The 24000-nt window shown below is 28.0% G+C and overlaps 1 protein-coding gene across 1 annotated transcript in view; it reads left to right on the forward strand.

Annotated features, from left to right (window-relative positions):
* The window catches only part of SK (small conductance calcium-activated potassium channel), a 249288-nt gene that overhangs the window by 16008 nt on the left and 209280 nt on the right, over positions 1-24000 (forward strand). Inside the window, exon 2 of the mRNA XM_088274700.1 lies at positions 4980-5858. Coding sequence (XP_088130826.1) covers positions 4980-5858 — 879 coding nt within the window. The remainder of the gene's footprint in view (positions 1-4979; positions 5859-24000) is intronic.

Consider the following 24000-nt stretch of genomic DNA (forward strand, 5'->3'; position numbering starts at 1 on the left):
ATTCGCTGAATCACGTTTTATTACACTGATAATATACACACATATAAATTTGATTAAATATATTATTTGTGTTTATAATTTTAAACTATTACTATAAAATATAGAAGTTAATAATTTTACAAATAATCTAATTTTTTAAATATATTTTCTCTTCTTTAACTTTATTTACTTTTTATTTTATTATAAGTATAAAATAATAAGGTTGTTCTCAGGTTATTGGAGAATAAAATGTACTTTAATCGTAAAAAATGGTTTTATGATTTTTTTTTAATTTTTCAGTTTATCAAAATAAAAATAAAAATATTACTAAAATTATTTTCCGTTTTATTATTAATTTCATATGATGAAATTTCTTCTTCTTCTTCTTCTTTTTGTAGATCCTAGGGATTTGTTTGTGCCTCCGCATGTCGCTCTTGGGATGTCGACTCCCAGCTGTCTTCAGGGTTGCCTTGGAGGGCGATACGTGGAAGTCTGTCTTCTGAAATTGTGTTTATATGTTCCTTCCAGTATCGCCTTCGTTGTCGTCCACACCTCACGATATCCTTCGTCTTAAAAATGCTTCGAATGTCAGTATTTCTTACTCGGTCTCGCAATGTGCTTCTGGTTATGAATCGGAGAGTCTTTATCTCGGAGGTTCGAAGTCGAGATTTTGTTCTGGAAGTATCTGCTCTTGCCTCAATTCCATAAATGGCTATTGTTCGAACACATGATTTGTATATTTTCATTTTATTTTCTATTCTCATGTGTTTGTTCCTTCACAACGAGTCTCTGAGGCATCCCGATATAACTGCAGCCTTGTTTATTTGTTTCTGAGTATCGCCGTATAGATCATGGTAGCTACTGATGTCGACTCCAAAATATTTGAATTTCATCAACTGTTGAACAGGTGATGAAATTATTATAAAAAATACATTCGTGCTACTATCTGTGTTTCATATCATAAAAATGTATAAAAAGTCAAAACAACAAACGGATTTTATAAATCCAATATTAAACAAAACATGTACATATATGAAAATTTGTACTTGTTGAATGAAAAACGTGAATGATGAAAAAAAAAACGCATCATTATCCTAACGGTTTTTTAAAATCATTGAATATTTTATGCCTGCTACCAGGAATGTACATAAAATAATATTTTTTTGGTATATTTTATATTTTCACTGTATTTTCAAACCCTAATTTTCAATTGATTCAATGGTTATCAAATTCGCAACGTACGGACGTTAATATAAAGCCAATTTACACATCTTATGAGTTAGGAGCTTTGCAAGCACACGAATAAGCTTGTTGAATACGATGTATTATGTATGATAAAGCAGTAAGCCTGTTATTATAACACGTAACGAGTAAATGTATATATATATATGTGTATATATATATATATATATATATATATATATATATATATATATATATATATATATATATATATATATATATATATATATATATATATATATATATATATATATATATATATATATATATATATATATATATATATATATATATATATATATATATATATATATATATATATATATATATATATATATATATATATATATATATATATATATATATATATATATATATATATATATATATATATATATATATATATATATATATATATATATATATATATATATATATATATATATATATATATATATATATATATATATATATATATATATATATATATATATATATATATATATATATATATATATATATATATATATATATATATATATATATATATATATATATATATATATATATATATATATATATATATATATATATATATATATATATATATATATATATATATATATATATATATATATATATATATATATATATATATATATATATATATATATATATATATATATATATATATATATATATATATATATATATATATATATATATATATATATATATATATATATATATATATATATATATATATATATATATATATATATATATATATATATATATATATATATATATATATATATATATATATATATATATATATATATATATATATATATATATATATATATATATATATATATATATATATATATATATATATATATAAACATATATGTATATATATATATATATATATATATATATATACATAAACATAGAAATTATTTTTACGTGTTATAAAATGCAACACACGATGTTTGTTTTTTCAATTTGAGCACCACTTTTCATTTAAAATATCAAGATAAGTTTGTTAGAAGGTGAACGAAATAATTTTAATCTAACTAAGTAAGAAAATATTGCGTTTTACACAGATAAACAAAGAGGTTTATGGCTTTTGAAATATTATATTTGTACAACACTTTGTGCTCGTATATTGCAACTGCTTACTTTTGGAAATGGAAATTATTTTCCACTGATATTTCGTATAAAAAATTTGTTTAATTTTATGTGGAAAATATTTCTTCTCGTTCAAATTTTTTTATCATAATTTTACAATGTTTAACTTGTCATCAATATATCTGTTTTGATGAAACTTTTATTTTTTGTTTGTTCCAAATCTTAAAACCTTGTATATTTGTTGCTAAGCAATTACAGATGTAACAGCTGACGGGTATTTTTAAAACACATTTTTTATTGCGATTGCAGCGCCATCTGTTGAACATAACAGCAATACGCGCTAAACCAAACATTGCTTATGGCAAACAGCTTTTTTACTTAAAGTTGCTGTCACTAATTATTTTCAAATTTTCATTGTTTTACAAGGAAAGTAATATTAAACGTTAAATATGTAAAACAGACTAAGCCAAAGCAACGCGTGGCCGGGTACAGCTACTAAGAAATAAAACAGCTTTTTTCACTTGTTTTATTTGCAGCAACCGGGTTAGGGTATAACTGATATCACGAGACTGATAAAGTAAACAAAATGTTATGCTGCGTAAAAATAAAAATAAAACACGCTGGAGTTGAGAACCATACCCTGACATACTAATTTGAGTAAACAAATTTTAAAAAAAATAAGTGTCTTATTATTTTTGACCAAGGGGGGGTTTCATATATATTTGTAACTTTTTTTTTGTGTCAAGTATTTGTTTTTTTTGTATATATTATGTACTCTCACTCCTATGCGATGCTATGTTTCCTTGAATTTTAAAATACGAATAACTAAAGAATGACCAAAAAATATATATATGGTTATTGTGAACGGGAGAAAAGAATGAGAATGGGTTGAAAAAGAATTGGCACAACCAGATCAATCAGAACCTTACATCTGGTGGAGTCAAAAGTCAACGTAATCATAGGGCATATATCATATCATTTGTCAGGACAGAAGAGTGTAGCGTTCCACCCTCTCTGCTTATCCTTGCAGGAAAATGGCGTGAAGGTAGTAGAAGTAATAGTTGTTTATATATCAATCCGATGTGATACGCCCTGAGCTTAATCTTCGTGAACAAAGGGGAGGAATAAATTTGAATAGATGTAGATTACGCCAGTGAAGGAAGAAGGACATTAGTATTTTGACGTGATAAGAGTCAAAGGAGTATTGTTGTACTCAAAGTTGCATACCTGTAGTGCTTTAAGCATGTGTAAATAGGACAAACTACTACAAGTCCTCCGAAAACATTATTTTAGGATTAAACAAATCCAGTTAAATCAATTTTATGTTGAAAATACCTATTTATTTATTGATTTGGCGTTTAATTTGTAGAACTTCATTTTAATTTATGTATTATTTTTAAATCAAACATAGGTTTTTTGAGTCTACAAAGTTGTATTTTATTAACAAAAACACATAAAAAAAAATAATATTTTGACAAATGTTTCACCTAGTTATGGCATTTTCTAACCAAACTGCCATAACTAGTCAAAACAATTGTCACAGTATTAATTTTTAATGTGTTTTTGTTAATAAAATACAACTTTGTAGACTCGAAAAATTTGTGTTTGATTTAAAATTAAAACATAAATTGAAAATACTTTTTTTATAACGTTTCAGCCGGTTTTGATGTTAGCCCCCTAATAGTTGCTAAAAAGTAGACAAATAATTAATTTTGACACATATTGACAGATAAACCCAGAAAAAAATAGTTTTTTTATATAAACAGCCTTGAATGTTTAATCAATTGATTTTATTATAAAGTATTTTACCCTAATTATAACTTGAGGTAAAGTAATTTCGATTTTTTTAAAATACAGTACATATTTCATAAATAATATTGATTAAAATTAATGATGAACTGAAAAAATTACAAGGAATGAATTTGAAATTTTTATTTAAAAAAAAAAATGTTAATTAAGTACTATTGAAAATTTTGCCATCGACCAGTCGAGATTAAATGTATGAAACAACGCCCCAAGGAAAACGTTGGAGGGATCAGTATAAACATTTCGACCGGAAATTGAAAACTACAAAAGCTTTCACGCTGTTTCAGGTTCCTGAAAAATATAATCTTATTGCATGTCTGCATGAATGAAAGTATGCTCTTTGAAGCTTGGATTTGATACAAACTTTTATTTGTTTTAAATGTGCTGTCGAAGGAAATATACAACAAACATATACCTACATATGGTTTGTATATGTATTTTTTAAATATATGTTCACGTTATTTTAATGAGTTTACTTAAATAAATTTATGATTTTTTTGAATTATCTAACGCTCAAGTGACTCTAAAATGTATTTATGGCTTGTGCAACACCGCTTATCTTGACCCTACTTAGGCTTCAACTTGATAAATTTTTCGACCTTACCTACGAGTGAATTTATTCTGTATGTTTAAAGTTACTATAATTTCATGTAATTCACGAGTAAAAATTTAAGGCTCGCTTTTAATTAATGACAAGCAATATAACAAAACGTATTATGTGAGTTATAATGAAATATTTTTTATAATTACAAAGTTTTCTTTCAAAAACAAATGAACGTAACTATTTCTTCTAATTTCATTTTTCTTCTTTCTTTCAGATGTGCGTACGCTCAAAATCATTAAAGATGAACGTCAAAATGTCAGTGCCGAATGACAATGTGGAGATAGCTACAAATTCCGGATATGGCAGCAATGATGAGACTACAAGTCTCTTGGTTCATACGCCATCGGTCACCGTCATCACGTCTGGTCCTACAGACAAGGAGAGCAATGGGCCATCGGTCAGTAATAAGCAAAATCCCTCCAAGCCCGTTCTCATGCGCCAAGACTGCACGGCGCGTTATCTTACTTCACCCCATCCCCAATTGTCAGGCAGTGGAGGCTTGGGAGGTAGTGAAGAGAGCGCGACATCTATAAGGATCGAGGAATCAAGCGCAAGATCTGTTCCCGATATCGAACTGCATTGCAGGCTTGATAATGTGGTTTGTAATACCCAAGAGAGGCCTCATATATTCACATCGCCAGTTATATCAGTTCCGGGAGGTTGCAGGCATAGAGCTTCCGCAAGCGGGTATCAGCTCATACCACACGCATACACTCGATGTCGAGGTTGCGACAGGCGGGCATCGACCACTCCAGTCTCGTCCATGCAACTGGGCAGATCGGTATCTAGAGAGAGCATAAGGTCAGCGTTGCATTATCAATGCGGCTGCAGCGCGATGCATTCCGCCGGGACGTGTCCTGCGATGTCGTCCATTCAACCCCCGACGGTTCTGTTGACGACCTCCCCTAGTTCGCGAATCATCCGGCAGAGCTCGCAGCCCGAGGCGAGCGCCATTACGTGTTGCGGCGGACATTGCGTGCACCAGCATCCACCTAGCGCCTCCCTGCGACAGCTGCGGGAACCGGGCGACGGTATCGCCGGCATAGCGGCCGACTCGCTACGTATCAACGGAGCTATGAGGCAGTTTAGACAGGTAATGGTTGTGTTCTGGGCTAAGTAGAAAAGCTTTCGGTATATTCTATGTCGAATAACTGTTTTGTGATTTCACAGATGGCAGTATAATGCGCACCAAAAAAGGTTCATGATATCAATCTTCAACGCGTTTTCTAAGACACACTGATTATGTTATTGTATTTTAATGAACAGTAATTGAAGATTTTACATATGTGTATTTATATATATATATATATATATATATATATATATATATATATATATATATATATATATATATATATATATATATATATATATATATATATATATATATATATATATATATATATATATATATATATATATATATATATATATATATATATATATATATATATATATATATATATATATATATATATATATATATATATATATATATATATATATATATATATATATATATATATATATATATATATATATATATATATATATATATATATATATATATATATATATATATATATATATATATATATATATATATATATATATTTATATATATAAATATAAATTCGTAGTTCAACAAGACACGCAATTAAACGAGGTATTCTTATTTATTTATCTTTGTTACTTCTAAGTTTTATAAGTGGCCCAAAGACGACCTCATGAAACTTTATATTATATACTAAGAGACTCGTTTTTAACGGTATACGTGCTACGTAATCCACACAACCTTTCTTTTTACTTTCCTTCGGGAAAAGTTAGCGTCTCTAATCTGATAAATAAGTGGCAGTATTTACTCCCAAGTCACCCTCATACATCCCCTGCAAAGTTTTACTTCTTCGTGTCTTAAACAGATGATAGTTTTAGCTCTTAGGTATGTGTATTTAAAGAAACTTTGAAGTTGACACCACTTGGAGCCGGAATTTCGATACTTAAGTAAATTAAGTTATCTGTAGTGAGAAAACTTTTTATCTAGAAATTGTTTGGCATAGAAAAATATTCAATTCAAAACATGATTAATTAAATGAAGTATATGTTAATGATACGTTTATTTTCATTAATTTTGTGGATTTTTTTCCAAGAGCTTGAAGTTAAGAATAAAAATTAATGAAAAATAAAGGAAATTAGCAATTAAAAGGTAGTTACCTACAAACATCATAAATTCGAGGATTCATATTGCACTAGAAAAAAAAATAAGCTAAAATTTCAAAGTTACATGGTTTTAGAAACAACATTTTTAGATTTTCTTAACATTTTTAAAAATTGAGATAATTAAATTGAAACATTTATTAAAAATAAAATAATGTAAAAACTTGCTGTTATATTATTTCACAGCATTTTTCGTTTGCTGAATTTATGATATTTTTCAAAGGGAGCATAAATTAGGACGCCCGAGAACCAAAACGACAGCAGTTTATTAAACCATTTTCGCTAAAGCTGTAATCTCAAAATAATAGAACTTTATCCAAGCTAATCTCAGTACATTCTGAGGGATGAAAATGTTTGCATTTGTAAGAAAAACCTTTGTTTTAAAATACCACGATTTACGCGAATCCAATTATTTTTTTTATGGCGACGATTCTCCTTTAAACTTAAAAGTAGAAATCATAATTAAAATAAAACACTTTAACAATGCAAAAATAATAAATAAAATTTAAACATCAATTTTATATAATATGAAACAAACTTTGTAAATAGTCTAATCTAATAATTATGATTTTACTGAATATCAAAAAATAATAATTAAATGAAAAGTCAACTATTTATTTCGATTTATGCCTATCATGCGTAATGATGGAAAATAAGTATAAAATATACAGTTTTTAAATATTTTCGCAAGGAAAACCGCTATTTAAAATTTAAAAGAATTACTTATTTCGTTTTGATCCATGAGAAAAAAATGATAAAATGTCGTCTTAATTTATAATTAATAATTACTTACAACATTTTTGTGAGCCCCGTAAATGCCCAGACTTCCATATTCTTCATCATCTTTGATGAGATGTCAGAAAATAATAATTACTTATTAATAAGACATTATTCACAAATTCAAAATCTCACGTTACTCAAAAAATTCTCAAAAAGCTTTCAATATGTTGTCGTTTATTGAATTGTTAATTTAACGATTAACAGGCGTAAAAAAATTAATAAACATTTATATTGTTACAAACTTACTTTACAATAGAACAACAAAAAGAGTTTAGAGCTTTGTATTTGGGTTCACATATCAATACAATGAATTATTGGTGGTAAAAATATTAACATCCCTTGTACCGTACTTCAAATAAAGTTAACAAGAAAGCTTTTACATAAATAACAAGGTTTATCTTTGACAATAAACATAAAAAGCTCTCCCTAATTCAAATGTAATCCGTGCGGGTTCAACTTGATTAAAAGTTGTAAAAATACCAAAACGTTTCAAGTACATAAATATTTATAATCGCACCCTGGAATCAAAGTTCAGCGTACTTTAACCATATTGTACAAAAAAGTCCTTTTGTTAAATAAAACATGGATTTTGGGAATATTTATAGGCACGTGTTGAATAAAGCTTCAATTCTGTAATAAAAAAAGTAAAAGCTACTTATCTTATCGACCATACGATTTTGCACGTATTTTCATATGACCGTTCTTAATTCACACACGTAAATTGAGAAAATGAGAAATAATGAATTTATGATATTAGCTAAGATAAAAAGTATTCTCAACGAATTTCAAACTTTTTGCAGAATTATTTTTTGAAAGTTAAATTTATTTCCGTATATGCGCGTATATATATTTATACATTTTATAAAAATTCTTCTTAAGTATAAACGTATTTTTTTTTACATTGCACACGTTCAATGGTCATTGTTTACTATTAACAAGATTTTTGACGTAATTTCGCGAAAAAATAGCTTGTTTTAACGTTGAGTTTTAACACAAAGGAGTTATCATCAGTATGTCGTCTTTCTGATGTAAAAGGTATATTAAATTAATCTTGTTGCTTTGAATAATTTGTGATCCGTACCGTTTGTCAGTCATAAAGTAACTTTAATGCACTACAATTTTTTATAACAACATGACTCAGTTTGATACTGTTTTTGCATAGAAATTTTCACTCAAGAATTACAGGAAATTAATTTGACATTGAACATAAGGTTTAAACCCACTCACACTAAGAAATTTGTACATATATTTTTTTGAATTGCAGTCTTATAAGGAATATGATAAAGGGTATTTATGTACAAGAGTCACTCAGACGTTGGACTATTCATTTAAAAAAAAATAAGGTGGAATTCTTTTCTTTTAAATTTGATAAACAATATTACTTACATAATATTTTTTACTTTACTATTATTTAATCTTCTTTTTCTATGCTCCAACCCAACTTGACATCTTTGTAGACTGTTAGAGTCAGCTCTCCTTGTCTTCATGTACACGATCCTTCATCATGTACAGCGTCGTCTAGATCATGCCTGCCAATCATGTTATTTTTCTGTAGCATCTATGAATTTGTTGGTCCTCCTCTAGATGTCTTTCGAGGAAGATCCATGATATATACTTATACTGATTAGGAGAGAAAGTCTTTTCATAGATTACAACTGGGCACTACAGTGAAGATTATGTAAGTATGTACATATGTATATAGTGAACGAAATCTCAGAAAAATATTCGTTCCCATATATTTCAATAGTATTTGTTTATGTTAATAATGGATGTCATGTGCATATGGATGTATTGGGCCTATACGTGTATGTATATGTTGTGTCGGTGTGTATGTGCAGATGTTGTGATGTATTTTCTCCCCAACAGGGCGTGCTACTGTGTCCTCAGACCTTGTCCCAGGCGCGGAGGTCCCGACTCAGAAGGGCCTTCACAGAAGCAACGGGAGATACGGTGTCTTACGTCAAAACGGTTCGAAAAATAGTCCTTTTGCAACTAGTGCAAGATTTGCCTTTGCCACGCTGTCGCATCCGGTCAAATGTGTTTTTCTGTTCAAGAATATCCTTGAGAAACTATTTTTCAACTGAAATTGTATATTTTCGTATAAAAAAGGAGTTTGCCAAAAAAGAACGAAAAAAACCATTCAAATTGAAGAGTTTTTTTTATAAGGGAATAAAAATAACATTTTTATCAAAAATATTTTTTTACATATTATTTTATAAGAAATTCAAAGTTAACCCTTCCATTTGAAATAGTGATAAAAAAAAGAAATATGTACTCAAAAATATTAAACGTAAAATAAACGATTATGATCCAATATCTACAAATAAGAAATTTGGGCCATTAGTAACATTGGTAGTAATTTTAGGTTATAAAATAGACTTCTAAATCACAAATAAACTCGGTTAAAATCTTAAAAGTAATAGACGAGTATGTTTTTAGTACTAGATTGATGATTTCATACAGACTATAGTAAAATTGATTAAATGGTGAGAAAATTGTGTAAAGATGATTTTTTCAATGATATTTCTGAACAAATAAAAACCCATTTTGAATAAATCGGATGTGATATTATAGTGATACAGCACACCCACCCGCAATGGCAGCGACACGAGCATTATATTATAATTTATTTTGTTTTGTTAATCATTCCTTTGTTATGTCCAATCCTTTGTCTTGTATTGTGTTGTGTGTGGTCGTAGATGATGCTTTGCTTCTAGTGCTTTACAAAAGAGCTTACCAATAAGGTGCTTTGTTAAAAAAGTTAAGACTTACATTTCAGACATTTATATTAAAAGTGTGGTAAACAAATCCTTGATGAATTATTTTCCTACCAGAATTTATTCCCGTATAAAAGCTAAAATAATAGATTAAAAACAAGATGTGCTGGCTAATATTTGCTATTTAAAATATATATATATATATATATATATATATATATATATAAGTATTTGTTTTTCGAAATTTCCGGTTAGGTAAAGGTAAATAATACTATTTTACTTAATTTCATCAGGCTCAATATTCTTAAGCAGATGTTTGTGCACTTTACAAACTATGTAACATTTTTATAACTGTAAATTTTGAAGCGAAATAAATATTTTTTCTTACAATTTATTAGAAAATTCAAATAAATCCGCTTAAAAAATATATTTTATTTTATTTATTATTGATAAAATTCACTCAAATTCAATGGGAATCATTTAACGACAGATTTATACTTTAATCAATCGTATTGCAAGTAAAATAAGTAAACAGTAATATTATATGTATATAAGTTAATAATTCTCAATATATTTTGATAATAATTTAAATGTTTGTATAAGACGAATCCGTGATTGATAATATTAATTTAAAATAATATTTCCACATAAAACCTCTTTTTTCCAATCCACTATTGAAAAAGAAAACTTGGATTTTTATGTTTCATACTGCTTAGTAAATCTTATTAATGAAAATATTGTTTTTAGTTTTATATTGTTTGGTAATTTTAAGAAATCGCCTAATTGAAGTTCTTCGCTTTAAAACTGAACAAGCGATGTAGATAATTTTTCTATGACCACACATAGCATGTATTAGAATATCACTGATGACATAGTTATCACTATACATAACAAAGCAATTTTATTCCAACCTGATATATGCTTTTTTACCAGTATTTCAGGATTTTTCAGGCAACCTTTACGCCGTAGTGCCCTTAATTTTTATTTTGTTATTTATGAAGATTTTTACCATGCACTCATTTTTTTCAGATGACGCTAAAATACAAAATTATTTGTAACACGTGTTTAAGATAATTTTGCAATATTTTTTAATCGCGATAAATAAAAATGAGAAAATAATTATGAAATATTTTATGTTAAACCTTTTTTGAGTATTGTTGATAATGTTTGTTCTCATGCTATTAAAAGCTTCATTTTGACAACAATAATTCTTGAAAAGATTTTGCTGGATTGGTTATTTAACTTTTGCTTTAAATTCTTGTAAATTATAGTTTGCTTATATAACACGTAATTCAAAGTACACAAAAAAATAAGCATCAAGAGATTTTCGCAAAAAGGTAAGTCCTTAATTTATATATTTATCTTACAACTTGTCAATGTTTAAGGTTTATCATAACTTTAAGTCGTTGTTTATTTTCTGTAAGTATTATATATGGAACGAGAACAGCAAAAAAATTATGAATTGAACAAATCGCATACGAATTTAGTGTTTTAAAAATTACTATTAAAAAAAATGGCATTGGTGATGATTTTCGAATAAAACTTTATACATAATTAACTTAGCCCGTTTATTATTATTTTATTATGAACTTGTTCTCTAATTGATTAATTATGTAGGTTGACCTAGTTACTAAAAGAAACCGTGTTGAATAATTTTTCATAATTGCTATATTCGTTACTCCTGGAATTTAAGAAAAAGTTAAAAGATATAATTAAAACACTTGTTTTGTCTGATTTCTTGGCAATTTGACCTGGTTTTCATTTAAAAATGCAAAATATTCAAACAACACGGTATGGAATTAAGACCCAAACTCAGCGCAGTCAATATAAATGCTAATGAGACTCAAACAAAGGTGAGAGCGAAAGATAATTTTGTTCTGATCGTGGTAACAAAATTATTAATTTTAATATTATTAAATATTTCTACCAGCACACACCTGCATTAAAATTAAGTATAAAATTTCTTTAAGCGATTTTGAATCATTATGTTAAATTTTTTAATTATCTGAATTCTATGTAGTTTGTAGCACAGAAGTAAAAAAATCTTTTATTATTATTCTAGATAGAGGTTTTGTACAAAAATAAAATATATAAAAGCTCAATTTAATAATAATAAATCTGCACTGCCGAAACACCATAGTAGCTCATGTTACTATCGATACATACATATTTATTATTTCCATAAATCTACAAAGGTATCATTACCATAATAATTAGCTCATACAGTGAAAACACGATGAAAATGTTCTCGGTCAGTGCATATTACTTATTAAATTTATTATTATTCCTCGAAGTGAAGAGTTTAAGACTCTAAGGTTCGAATGGTATACTCGTATACGAGTATATACATTTTTTTAAATATTTTTCGGCAGCGGTGATAATGAATGAAAGTAAGCGAAATTATCATTCACTTTTATTATGACGCTCTATAAATACGAATACTTATAAAATATAAATAACACGCCAATTTCTTTTAAAATGACAATAGTTTTTTACTATAACTTAATTATAATGTCTACCGGTTTAACTGGATAGAGGAATGATTAGATTCGAAACAGGTAGATGTTATAATTAAGCTTTAATAAAATATTTATAGTGATTTTAAAAGAAAGTTACATTTTAATTTTAAAAATAGAAAATCACAAAGTTAGTGCTTCAAATATAGATTATACTTATGGAATATTTCGATATATATAAATTGGGTACAGAATAAATGTATTTTAATGAAAGAAAGCGAATTGATTAATTTTATTTCTTATGACATTCCTCAAACGAATACTTTTAGGATGTTTAATAATAATAATAAAAATGACAATACATTTTAATTGCAGCTTAACTAAGTGGTGGGTGCAATAATTAGTCAGCCATATATGTTTTACAATTTAAAAATAAAAGAAATTAAAAATACAATAATTAACGAATAAAATATTAAGAAATAAAGAATAGAACCGCGAAAGAAAAAATAAAAAATGTAGAGATGTAGTAGATGAAGATCAGCTCGCTGGCAAATATGTCTAGTATTTACTTTTTGCTTTTTGCTTAGGACTTCTATCATTTTTAATTATTTCGGTTGTGGTGTTAATGTATGGAAGTAAGTTAAATAATCCGTCATATTTCTTATGGCGCTCAAGGTTCGCCAATGTCATGGTTACAAAGCGATAAGAAGGATCCGCTCTGAGGGTTGTTTTGTATATTTTCTATTACATCCCCTCCCTACTGGAATAAATGACCTCGTTAGGCAGAGACTCTCGGCACATTTGTCAACATTTAGTTGACGAGTATTTACGCCTTCTAAAAGAAATGTTAAGCCACTACTTTATAAAAAAAATGGGCCGAAAGGAAGCGAAATCTAGAAATTTTGGTGATTTACGAGATTAATGTAACTCGGCCGAAATAAAAGAGTGATTCCACATTCGCTCGACATATTCATTGTTACACTCTACAAGATGACACATATTTTTTTACTTACTTGCTAACTAACCATCACGCCGCATACCCGCAGGGGTAGGCAAAGAGAATAGAACGTCATACCACCCTGTCTTTGCATCCATATTCATGCATTTTCTCTTGCATATTTTAATTTTAATATAAATACGATTTTTATTTATTTATTAAATCCGCCTCCTAATGTTTTGGTCAGTCCTAGTGTAATGGTCAGCACGCTCGGCTACCGTTCTGGAGGTCCCGGGTTCGATTCCCAAGGGGGTATAATAAATAAAAGTGATTTTTTCACTCTAATATTTATTCAATATTACCCTGGTCTGGTACCTGAAGCGGAGGGCTGATCACCTTTCCTTCATGTGTAAACGTTCAAGAGAACACTGCGTTTATATAACGCAGTGCCCTATGCACCATTGGGTAGCGGATAAGGGTTTTATTATTATTATATTAAATATTACAACAAAGTTTTTTTTTTAATTAATTTTTAACAAGTTATTAATTAAAAAAAAACGACATTCATGTAAAAATGTAATTTGATAATTTTTCACCATTTTGTTGTCTTTAATATCAAATTTTAATTTAATGAATGCAATATTTCAATTTCTGTTGGAATTGTTTGGCAATTTTGGCATTGTGAGGTCATTTTGATATGTCGAAAATGAACTTTTCTTTAGATTCAAATACTTTTCACCATTAAATAGTTGAAATATTGCTGTTTTTTAAAACGATTTCTTCTTTTTAGACTTGGAATGTTGAAAATATCTAAAGATTTTTATCGTGACAAAGGTTTTGCCTACATTAAAGGTCATGGTGTCAGAAATATTTTGGAATTTTTTTCTCTTAATTACTTGACGGTATTTTTCTTTTTTAAACACGGATAAAGCTGACTGAAGGGAAAACTCACTCCGGTTCATAGATAATGAGGTCACAGTTTTTCCTTCAACCTAATTTTATTTTCATAATATCATTTTACATAAAATTAAGCTAAAGGAGGCTATATATCAACACGCTTTAAAGAATGTCGCACTTTTAAAAAGCTTTTTCTAAATGTATATAAGATTCTTTACGAGTTATTTTACATACTAGGCACTTACGAAAATATAATTTTCAATTTGAATTCATCTTTTATTTTGACCGATTCACAAAATTTCGAGTCTAATATTTTCTCACAAATCTTCAATTTGTTAATTTGTGAGTACTTATTTACAAAATAACCAGATCTCGATATTCATCACATCTTTGTTGAGATATCAATTTTAATTAATTTTTTATTTAAATTTTATTGATTTGTTACTTCTTGCGTTTGGACCAGATGTCATTTTTTATAGATTTTTCAATTAAACTTAAACAAATAAATAACTGACACAAATGTAGAGCTCAGTGAGTTCATTAAAAGTTTATTGAATTAAAAATGACATTTGTGCATGTAAGTGCACATGTAAAATTTTGTCAAAATTTTCTGATAGGCAAGTATGTTAATTTTTTGTATTTTAAAATAACACTTTTATTCTAGTTCTACTTATAATACCTATACCCTTATACCCTTTACTATGACCTAAATTATATTGTATACCCACGCACAGGCCATGCCTTTGTGGGATCTTTTTTCGGATTTATATTTGATTCATATTTTTTTTGTATTTGAATTTATGTCATGTTTGTATAATGCAAAAGAATTTGAAATAAAGAAAAAAATAATAAATGAAATAAAAAATAAACCGATTTCTTTTTAAATTAATAAAAAAATATTTATGAAAAGTACTTGAATTTATCAGTGTTTAGTTGGCAGCATTTGATATTTTGCTGGCAGAGAGAATAGGACGCCACACCACTCTGTCTTTGCAAAGATTCTTCTCCTAATGCATACCCGCCCATTACTGCGACTCCTGACCTGACTTCTTTCAAGTATTAGACATAGCTGATCATTACAAGATTTTATCGGTCTTCCTCTGGTTGTTCCTTTTTCCAACTACAGTCGCCTTTTTGTCCGCCTCTGTGGTGTGATGGTCAGCGTGTTTAGCTACCGTGCTGGAGGTCCCGGGTTTGATTCCCAGAGGGGGGTGAAAATAAATGTTAGTGATTTTACACTGTAATATTTATTAATAATACTATGGACTAGTTCCTGAAGCGCAAGAGTGATCACCTTGCCTTCATGTAAGTAATGATCAAGATAACACTGCGTCAATTCAATGCAGTGCCCTATGCACCATTGGGTGCGAATAAAGGTTATAAGTTGAATAAGTAGCCTTATAAATTTGTTTTAGTCTTCTTCCCTCACTCGTTTGTTCTAAATATCCAAACTATCTGAACACACGTTTTACATTTTAAATCTAGATTTATATTAATTTATTTAAAAAAACTATGACATTGGGTTTGAATTCAAATTTTCGATTTGTAATATGTGTATTTATAGAAGCCTAGTTTTAATTGAAATTCAAGTTATTCATTCGTAATAACGAGTTTATTTAGTGAAAATGTGGACTATTTATTTATGTGCATAATAAAGGGCAAATACAAATTATACCACCCTATCCCTCGAGACGTGACCCAACCCCTAGCGTTAAAAATGGTTTAGCAAACGCACGTAGTCGTGTGCTTCCTTTACCTACGTGTTCTATTATTCAAATGGTTCCGGACTTTATTTTTAATCAACTTTTGTCTTTTTGGATAACTAGGCTTTTCGTTGAATTAAGAATGCATGTATTAGAATTTCACATTATCTTTGAAGACAACATTTAGAGTGTGTTCAAATACTTGTTCACAAATCTGGATTGTCTCCAATTATGAGTTTTTCATTATTTCTTGATATCTCATCAAAGATAAAGAAGAATATGGAAGTCTGGGCATTTAGTTTCTGCCCAATAAAAAGCTTCTTTTGATCTTAACAATAGATGTCTCTAGTGAAGCTCTAGTGATTCAAGAACAATGTTTCGAAATCGGATCATAAATATGGAACTTTCAAAATTTTGAAACAAGTCCAAACCTGTCTACTTTGTTGCTGTTTGCTGTTTATATGCTTCACTATTTATCATATAATATTGTTGGGACACATATGACCCACTCACCAATACTATTGGGACTAAATGTCCCAATTATTATTGTACAATAATAAATAAATAATATGATCTTTTATTAAAATATTTTTTTCCGTCAAACTGAATAAGCAATAAATATATTGTGCTATAAATAAAACATGAATATATAAATAAAATAAAATAAAAAAATATTGAGTGGGTTTAATTGAGAATTTTTTTATTCAGCAGAGCTACAAATACCTAAATGCGACTAAATATTTTTATATTTCATTATTTATCCTTCCCTTTTAATTTAATCTACATTTCATGATGCATAGAGCGCTCCAACGTATTGATACAGTGTTATGTTGATCGTTACTTACATGAAGGTTAGGTGATCGTAATCCTGTGCTGCAGGTATTTGTCCAGGGTAATATGAATTAAATTATAGATTATAAAACTAACTAACATTTATTTTGACACTCTGTGGAAATTGAACCCGGGGCATACAATACCATAGCTTGAACTGATAACCATTACAATACTCTGAATTCAAACGTCGTCTTAAGTATATGTATGAAATAAAATCACATTTCTTATTTTACGTTAAATGTTTTTAAACTTTAATTGGACATCAAAAGCATAGTTTACGGTGTTTTGGGTGATAATCTCAAGTTTGAATGAATTGTATAAAAATACTCTCATACGTTTGACACATCGCTCACTTCTTTCAAGAACGTCATAAATCAAAAATCGTCAATTTTCAGTTGTGCGTGTTTTCAGAATGCCCAGAAAATGTAGTTTATCCCAGCAAAAGAGGCATATTTTTATCTTAATATTTACCTGCTACAGGGCAGAAAGTGTTGTTTTTGCATTTTGAAGAAAATGTATTTTTAAATTATTTTTTGAAATATGCAAAATATTTTTCAAATGGAGAAAAAACCTTCAGGTTTTACCTAAAAAGATCTGTTGCACAGTAAAAAGTTCAATAAGTAGCTTGATATTTATTTTTAAAACATTGCATTATAATTTTAAACTTTAAAAACGTTCTCCTGAAAAATCATGTTTTTTGATTTATGACGTTCTTGAAAGGAGTGAGCGACATACCATATAACATGCTTTGGTTAGTACATATGTTCAACATTCAATTAATGTAAGGGCAAAGGGGGCTGAACTTGGGGAAATAAAATGTCGATTTCATAGTGTAAGTTTTTTTATTGATCGTAAATTCAAGATAGCGTTGATAATACTACCAACGCAAATGACAACAAATATATTTTATTCGAGGATTTTCTTTTTCGGTGATTTATTCATTTATGTATCTTGCCGACATAACAAAACAACAACAAAATTTAACAAATATATTGTAAAAGGAATATACAAGTATATTTATGAATAATATGTGTACATAATCCTATAAGATTGTGTGTACATTAAATTAAATAAAAATAATTGAAATTATTCGATTCAATGAAAATCTTTGTAAAAACGTCAAATTTTCATGTTTTATATATAAATTAGTACGGGTCAGATATTAAATAACTCTTCAACTACCATCACGCCGCTTCCCAGCAGGGGTAGACAGAGAGAGTGGAATGCCACAATGATCTATATTAGGTAACAATCGTCGCTTAATCCATATCCACGCATCTCCTCATACATACCCACTGATTATCTGACTCTTTGTTTAACCACTTTGAAGCATTTGAAATACTTGATCATTCTCAGTTTTTGACGGCCTTCCTCTGCGTCTATCTATATATTATCACCTCATAATTCGAGATTGGTTCATATTTATAGAACATTCAGGAATTTGAGTAGTGTGGTGGACAAAAATGGGTTAAATTGGTGAATGTTACACGTGAGTAAAGTGATCACTTAAACTAGCCTATGGCGGTCGGCAGCCCCGTAAATGCCCAAACTTCCATAATCTTCTTAATCTTTGATGAGATGTAAAAAAAAATAATACGAAGTTAACAATGATTTGATGTACAACTTGGGTTTGAATAAGGTTTGGTAATTATTTAAATTAAATAAGATTTACTTTAATTATTTTGACGATAAAAAACAGTTACTGAATTTTTTTTATCTACTTTTGTTGAAATTATTACTTGTGTACTCGTTCATTTTTTCTTTAACAAAAAACCTATTTTTTCCTAAAAATCCCTTTAAATTTTCCGAACAATGTATGTATTAAAAGCAAAACTATGTTTTGAATAGTATATATATGTTGAATACAGAACCATGTTGTGTTTAATTCTCGTGGGAATATTGACATGAAAAGACGAATCAAAGTAATTCCTACAGTGAATTTTCATGAGCAAACAGGATTACTCTATTTCATTACTTCATTCAATATTGAAAGCTTCTTCCAAAACCTTCTGTTCTGATTTAAAGACCTTTGGTCTCTCTCAGAACCACTCTTGCAAACAAAACATAAAAGAAAAAAGATTAACGAACTGTTTTCAGCCGAATTTATTTCAAAATATTCTATTTGATATTTACCATTTTTTATCACAGTCTAATTCAATTTAATGTATAAATATATACATACATGTACTAAAATACCTAGGTACCTACTTATAGATTTTATAAAGTACCTACTTAAAGTACCGACTTTCAATATTGTGACAGTCGGTAAAGCAGATCGCGCAAATCTACCACTAGATGTTGCCATGCGTCGCACTGGGAAAAACGAGAGAATCAAATGGATAGAAAAATATTGTGAACTGTCATATTATATGTAATTTATAAAAGATTATTTAAGAAAAATTTTTTTTACTGACGTGACTTTAATTACAAATCATACTGTAATTCGTTCAGTAGCCAAACGCGTTTACTACTTTGCTTAGGAGATTTAGCACATATAGATATAAAAACTGGGATATCAATATAAAAATGTTCTGGTGTGAACAGATAGTAAAAGTATCAATATGAAAATGTAAAGCATCTACTACATCTCGATCCATTAATTTTGTCACATAATGAAAGGGAGGGGATTTTCCGTCGAACTTAAAACGATTTCTCCGGCAGTTTATATTCGTTTCTAGGAAAAGACGGCTTTAAGGGTAGGAAAAGCTTGCTGGATGGACCTACATAATTAATGCAAAATATATGTCGTACTGTTGGTCCTTGTTGTAATTTCGATTGCGTCAGTATCAATTTTTATTACCCTAAATACTTCTAGCCCTTATCCGCACCCCAATGGCGCATAAGACACTGCATCGTATAGAAGCAGTGTTATCTTGATCGTTAAATACACGAAGGAAAGGTGATCAGCCTTCCGCTTCAGGTACCAGTCCAGGGTCATATTAAATAAATATCAGACTGAAAAATCACAAATAGTTATTTTGACCCTCTTGGGAATCGAACCCAAGACCTCCAGGATGGTTGCTTAGCGCGCTACCCACCACACTATGGAGGCGGACGAATACCCTAAATACATTATCAATAAATACATTTTTTTTGTTCTTCTGGTGCTCTTCCAAATTTATCTCCACATATTTCTTTGTGTTGTGGAGCCAGGACTTTCTTTTTCTTCCTGTTTTGTCTTTTTCTTTCCTTTTTATTATTTTCTAGATGAATTGGTATTGGACACGTATTTCGTTTTGTCCCAAATACTCAATTTTTCTTCGTTTGATTAAACTTAGAAATAAGTTAGGTTTTCCTACTTATTCATTGTCTTCCTGTTTAATTAACCTAATATGACTTATTGGAATTAAAATCCTCCTAAAACAACGTTTTTCTCGATAACTTCCTTAACTTTCAGGAAATTTTAAAAGTTTTTATTGCTATTTTTTATAATACTCAAAAACACATTGGCATTTTTTGTTTTAGAATATTCCATACCTGTCATCATCAATTAATTGTTTTGATAAATATTCCCACGATCTATCGATCAATGTATTGATGCGTGATCCAATGGTCAAACAGTCCATGTCATGGTGTGCTGTTTATATTTGCCTGATTTATATTTTTTATTACAATCTAACTATTACGCTTCACAAATGTGTAAAAGTGAGAAAACACTTTGAACTGCATTCTTCCCATTAATTTGTGAACATGCTAATGACTTCACGTCGTAAGCTCAATATTACTATTAAATATAATATTCTATGAATATGACTACGGTCTTTCAAATATCCGCCTCAGATTATACGTATTTTTAAGAAACTTTGTTGAGGAAAGCTAAGATGCAAGTTACGTACAACAAATGAGCCACATAGCTTAACACATATTTTTCTTGAATGTTTTTCGCAGATACTTTGTGGCACATTTTATAAACGTTATAATATTGAACAATTTTGTTTCAAACACTTTTTTATTATAAGTAAATTTTAACCTATCGGTTTCGACAAGAACCTTGTCATCACTTGGGTTTATTAAATTCTCAAACATTAAAAATATAAAAATACACATTATGAATTACATTCCCTTACCAAAAACTTCCACACACTCCGTAAAAAGGAAATACCCAAACACAAATTTTAAAAAATACGGAGTGTGGAAGTTTTGGTAAGGGAATGTAATTAATTATGAATATTTTTATGTTTTTAATGTTTTAGTATTAAATAAACCCTGATAATGTCAAGATTCTTGTCGAAACCGGTAGGTTAAAGTGTACTTATAATAAAAAAGTGGTTAAAACAAAGTTGTCAAATTTTATAACGTTTAATCACATCTATCTTAATAATAAATATTTTGTATTGAATTCATAAATAACAAATTGAAGTTTAACTGGAACATATTAAGAAAAACTCTCTTCTAATCGTTCATTATTCACTTAGTGTAATACCACTTTAAAAAAAAAAAACACTTATTCGTGACCACCGGTTTCGGAGTTATCATTCCATCATAAGGTCATTTAAATGAAATTGTTACGGTCTGACATTTATATAAAATTTAAATAAGTATTTCTCAAAGTGGTATTACACAAAGTAAACGATGAATGTTAAGAGTGTTATATTACCATACCACAAAGTTAACAATGCTTTTAATATACAAAATAGAAACTTGTTAAGTCTGTTACAAGTTTTCTATTTCAATTTTGATATCTCGTTACTTCGATATGTAGGTGAAACATAAAACATGAAACGATTTTGCCCGATTTGATTTTACACGTAAATCCTGATTGTTGGATTTGATACAACGATAGTTGATGACTTCCTGGGTTATATATATAATTGTATCATAAAGTTGTATGTATATCCTACTAAATATGTTGAGAATCAGATTTATGTAATCAAAGTAACTAATGCGTTACCTCGTTTATCTTGTTGTTATAATGAATGACTCCAGTGGCGTGCACAAATTAATAAGGGTAGGCAGTAAAGGTAGGTAGTTAGGTAAGTTGATATTACCTAGTAAGGTAGGGTAGGTACTAGTTGCGTTTTTATACGTCACGATGATAAGTTAGGATAGGCACTTATTTTCTACCTATATGGAAGGCACGCCCCTCGAAGCACAGTTTATAAACTTCTTTGTTTTTAACCACTTATGAAAAGCACTTTTCTTAAACCGATTTCGACAAGAATCTTGTCGTCAAACACTGATGATGACAAGGTTCTTGTCGAAACCGGTTGGAGAAAAGAACAAATAAAAAATGTTCAAAAACAAAGTAGTTTTATTTAAGAAAGCAAATTAAATTATTTCCATTTGATTTGAATTAGGATACAAGATAATGAAAAGTGTTTGTCGAACAGTGTATTCAAAATGATTTAGTCTATAACACTCCATCATTTTCAAAGTTTAAATGCAAGCTATGAACATTTTATTAATATTTATATATTTCTCATTGGAAAAAGCATAGAAGAGCAGATAGCATAAATAGTTACACCTTTTTTCAGATAAAATATTCAAACAAATGTCAGTTAGGTGATCGTTAATCTGATTCATTTTATTTCCCCTCATGGCTTTATATTATTTTCCTTATCCCTACGAACTGAGGAAGGTACTACTCTGTGTGAACTACAAATGCGTGTATTATTCAAATCAGTTAGAACCGCACTCCTTAGCTGGATATATAAGGTTTTACATTCCAAATAACGAAATCCTTGAGAAGCCTTCAAGATTCAGCGCGTATAGTGATTTGACTAAAAACTTTCGATAATGGAAAAATATTCCAAGTATTATATATATATATATATATATATATATATATATATATATATATATATATATATATATATATATATATATATATATATATATATATATATATATATATATATATATATATATATATGTATATATATATATATATATATATATATATATATATATATATATATATATATATATATATATATATATATATATTAATAAATATATATATATATATATATATATATATATATATATATATATATATATATATATATATATATATATATATATATATATATATCTATATATATATATGTATATATATATATATATATATATATATATATATATATACATATATATATATATATATATATATATATATATATATATATATATATATATATATATGTATATATATATATATTTATATATATATATATATATATATATATATATATATATATATATATATATATATATATATATATATATATATATATATATATATATATATATATATATATATATATATATATATATATATATATATATATATATATATATATATATATATATATATATATATATATATATATATATATATATATATATATATATATATATATATTCCGACGTATTCCTTTTAAGGGATGTTAGGTCAGCTTATGACTCACCAAAAAATCAAAATATGACTTCATTAAATGTCCCTTAATTTTCCAGATATTTCCACTTTTATGAATTTTCCGAACATCTACACCTTAGATCAGTTTTTTATGTGCCATTTTTTTTAATTTTTCATATTTTAAGATTCTAATTTTTGTTTTATAAAACTGAATAAGTATTCTATTGATCGCAGTTTTTTGTAAAGAGAGAGCTTCTTTTTAGCCAGGTTTTAAGCTCTAACTTGCTAAAACCTCTTTTTTCTTTCGTTAAAAAACAAGACACCAACAATATATTTACT

Source organism: Brachycentrus maculatus, unplaced genomic scaffold (assembly GCF_059751285.1).
Source record: "Brachycentrus maculatus isolate JH-2025_06_01 unplaced genomic scaffold, ASM5975128v1 h1tg000708l, whole genome shotgun sequence".
NCBI lineage: Eukaryota > Metazoa > Arthropoda > Insecta > Trichoptera > Brachycentridae > Brachycentrus > Brachycentrus maculatus.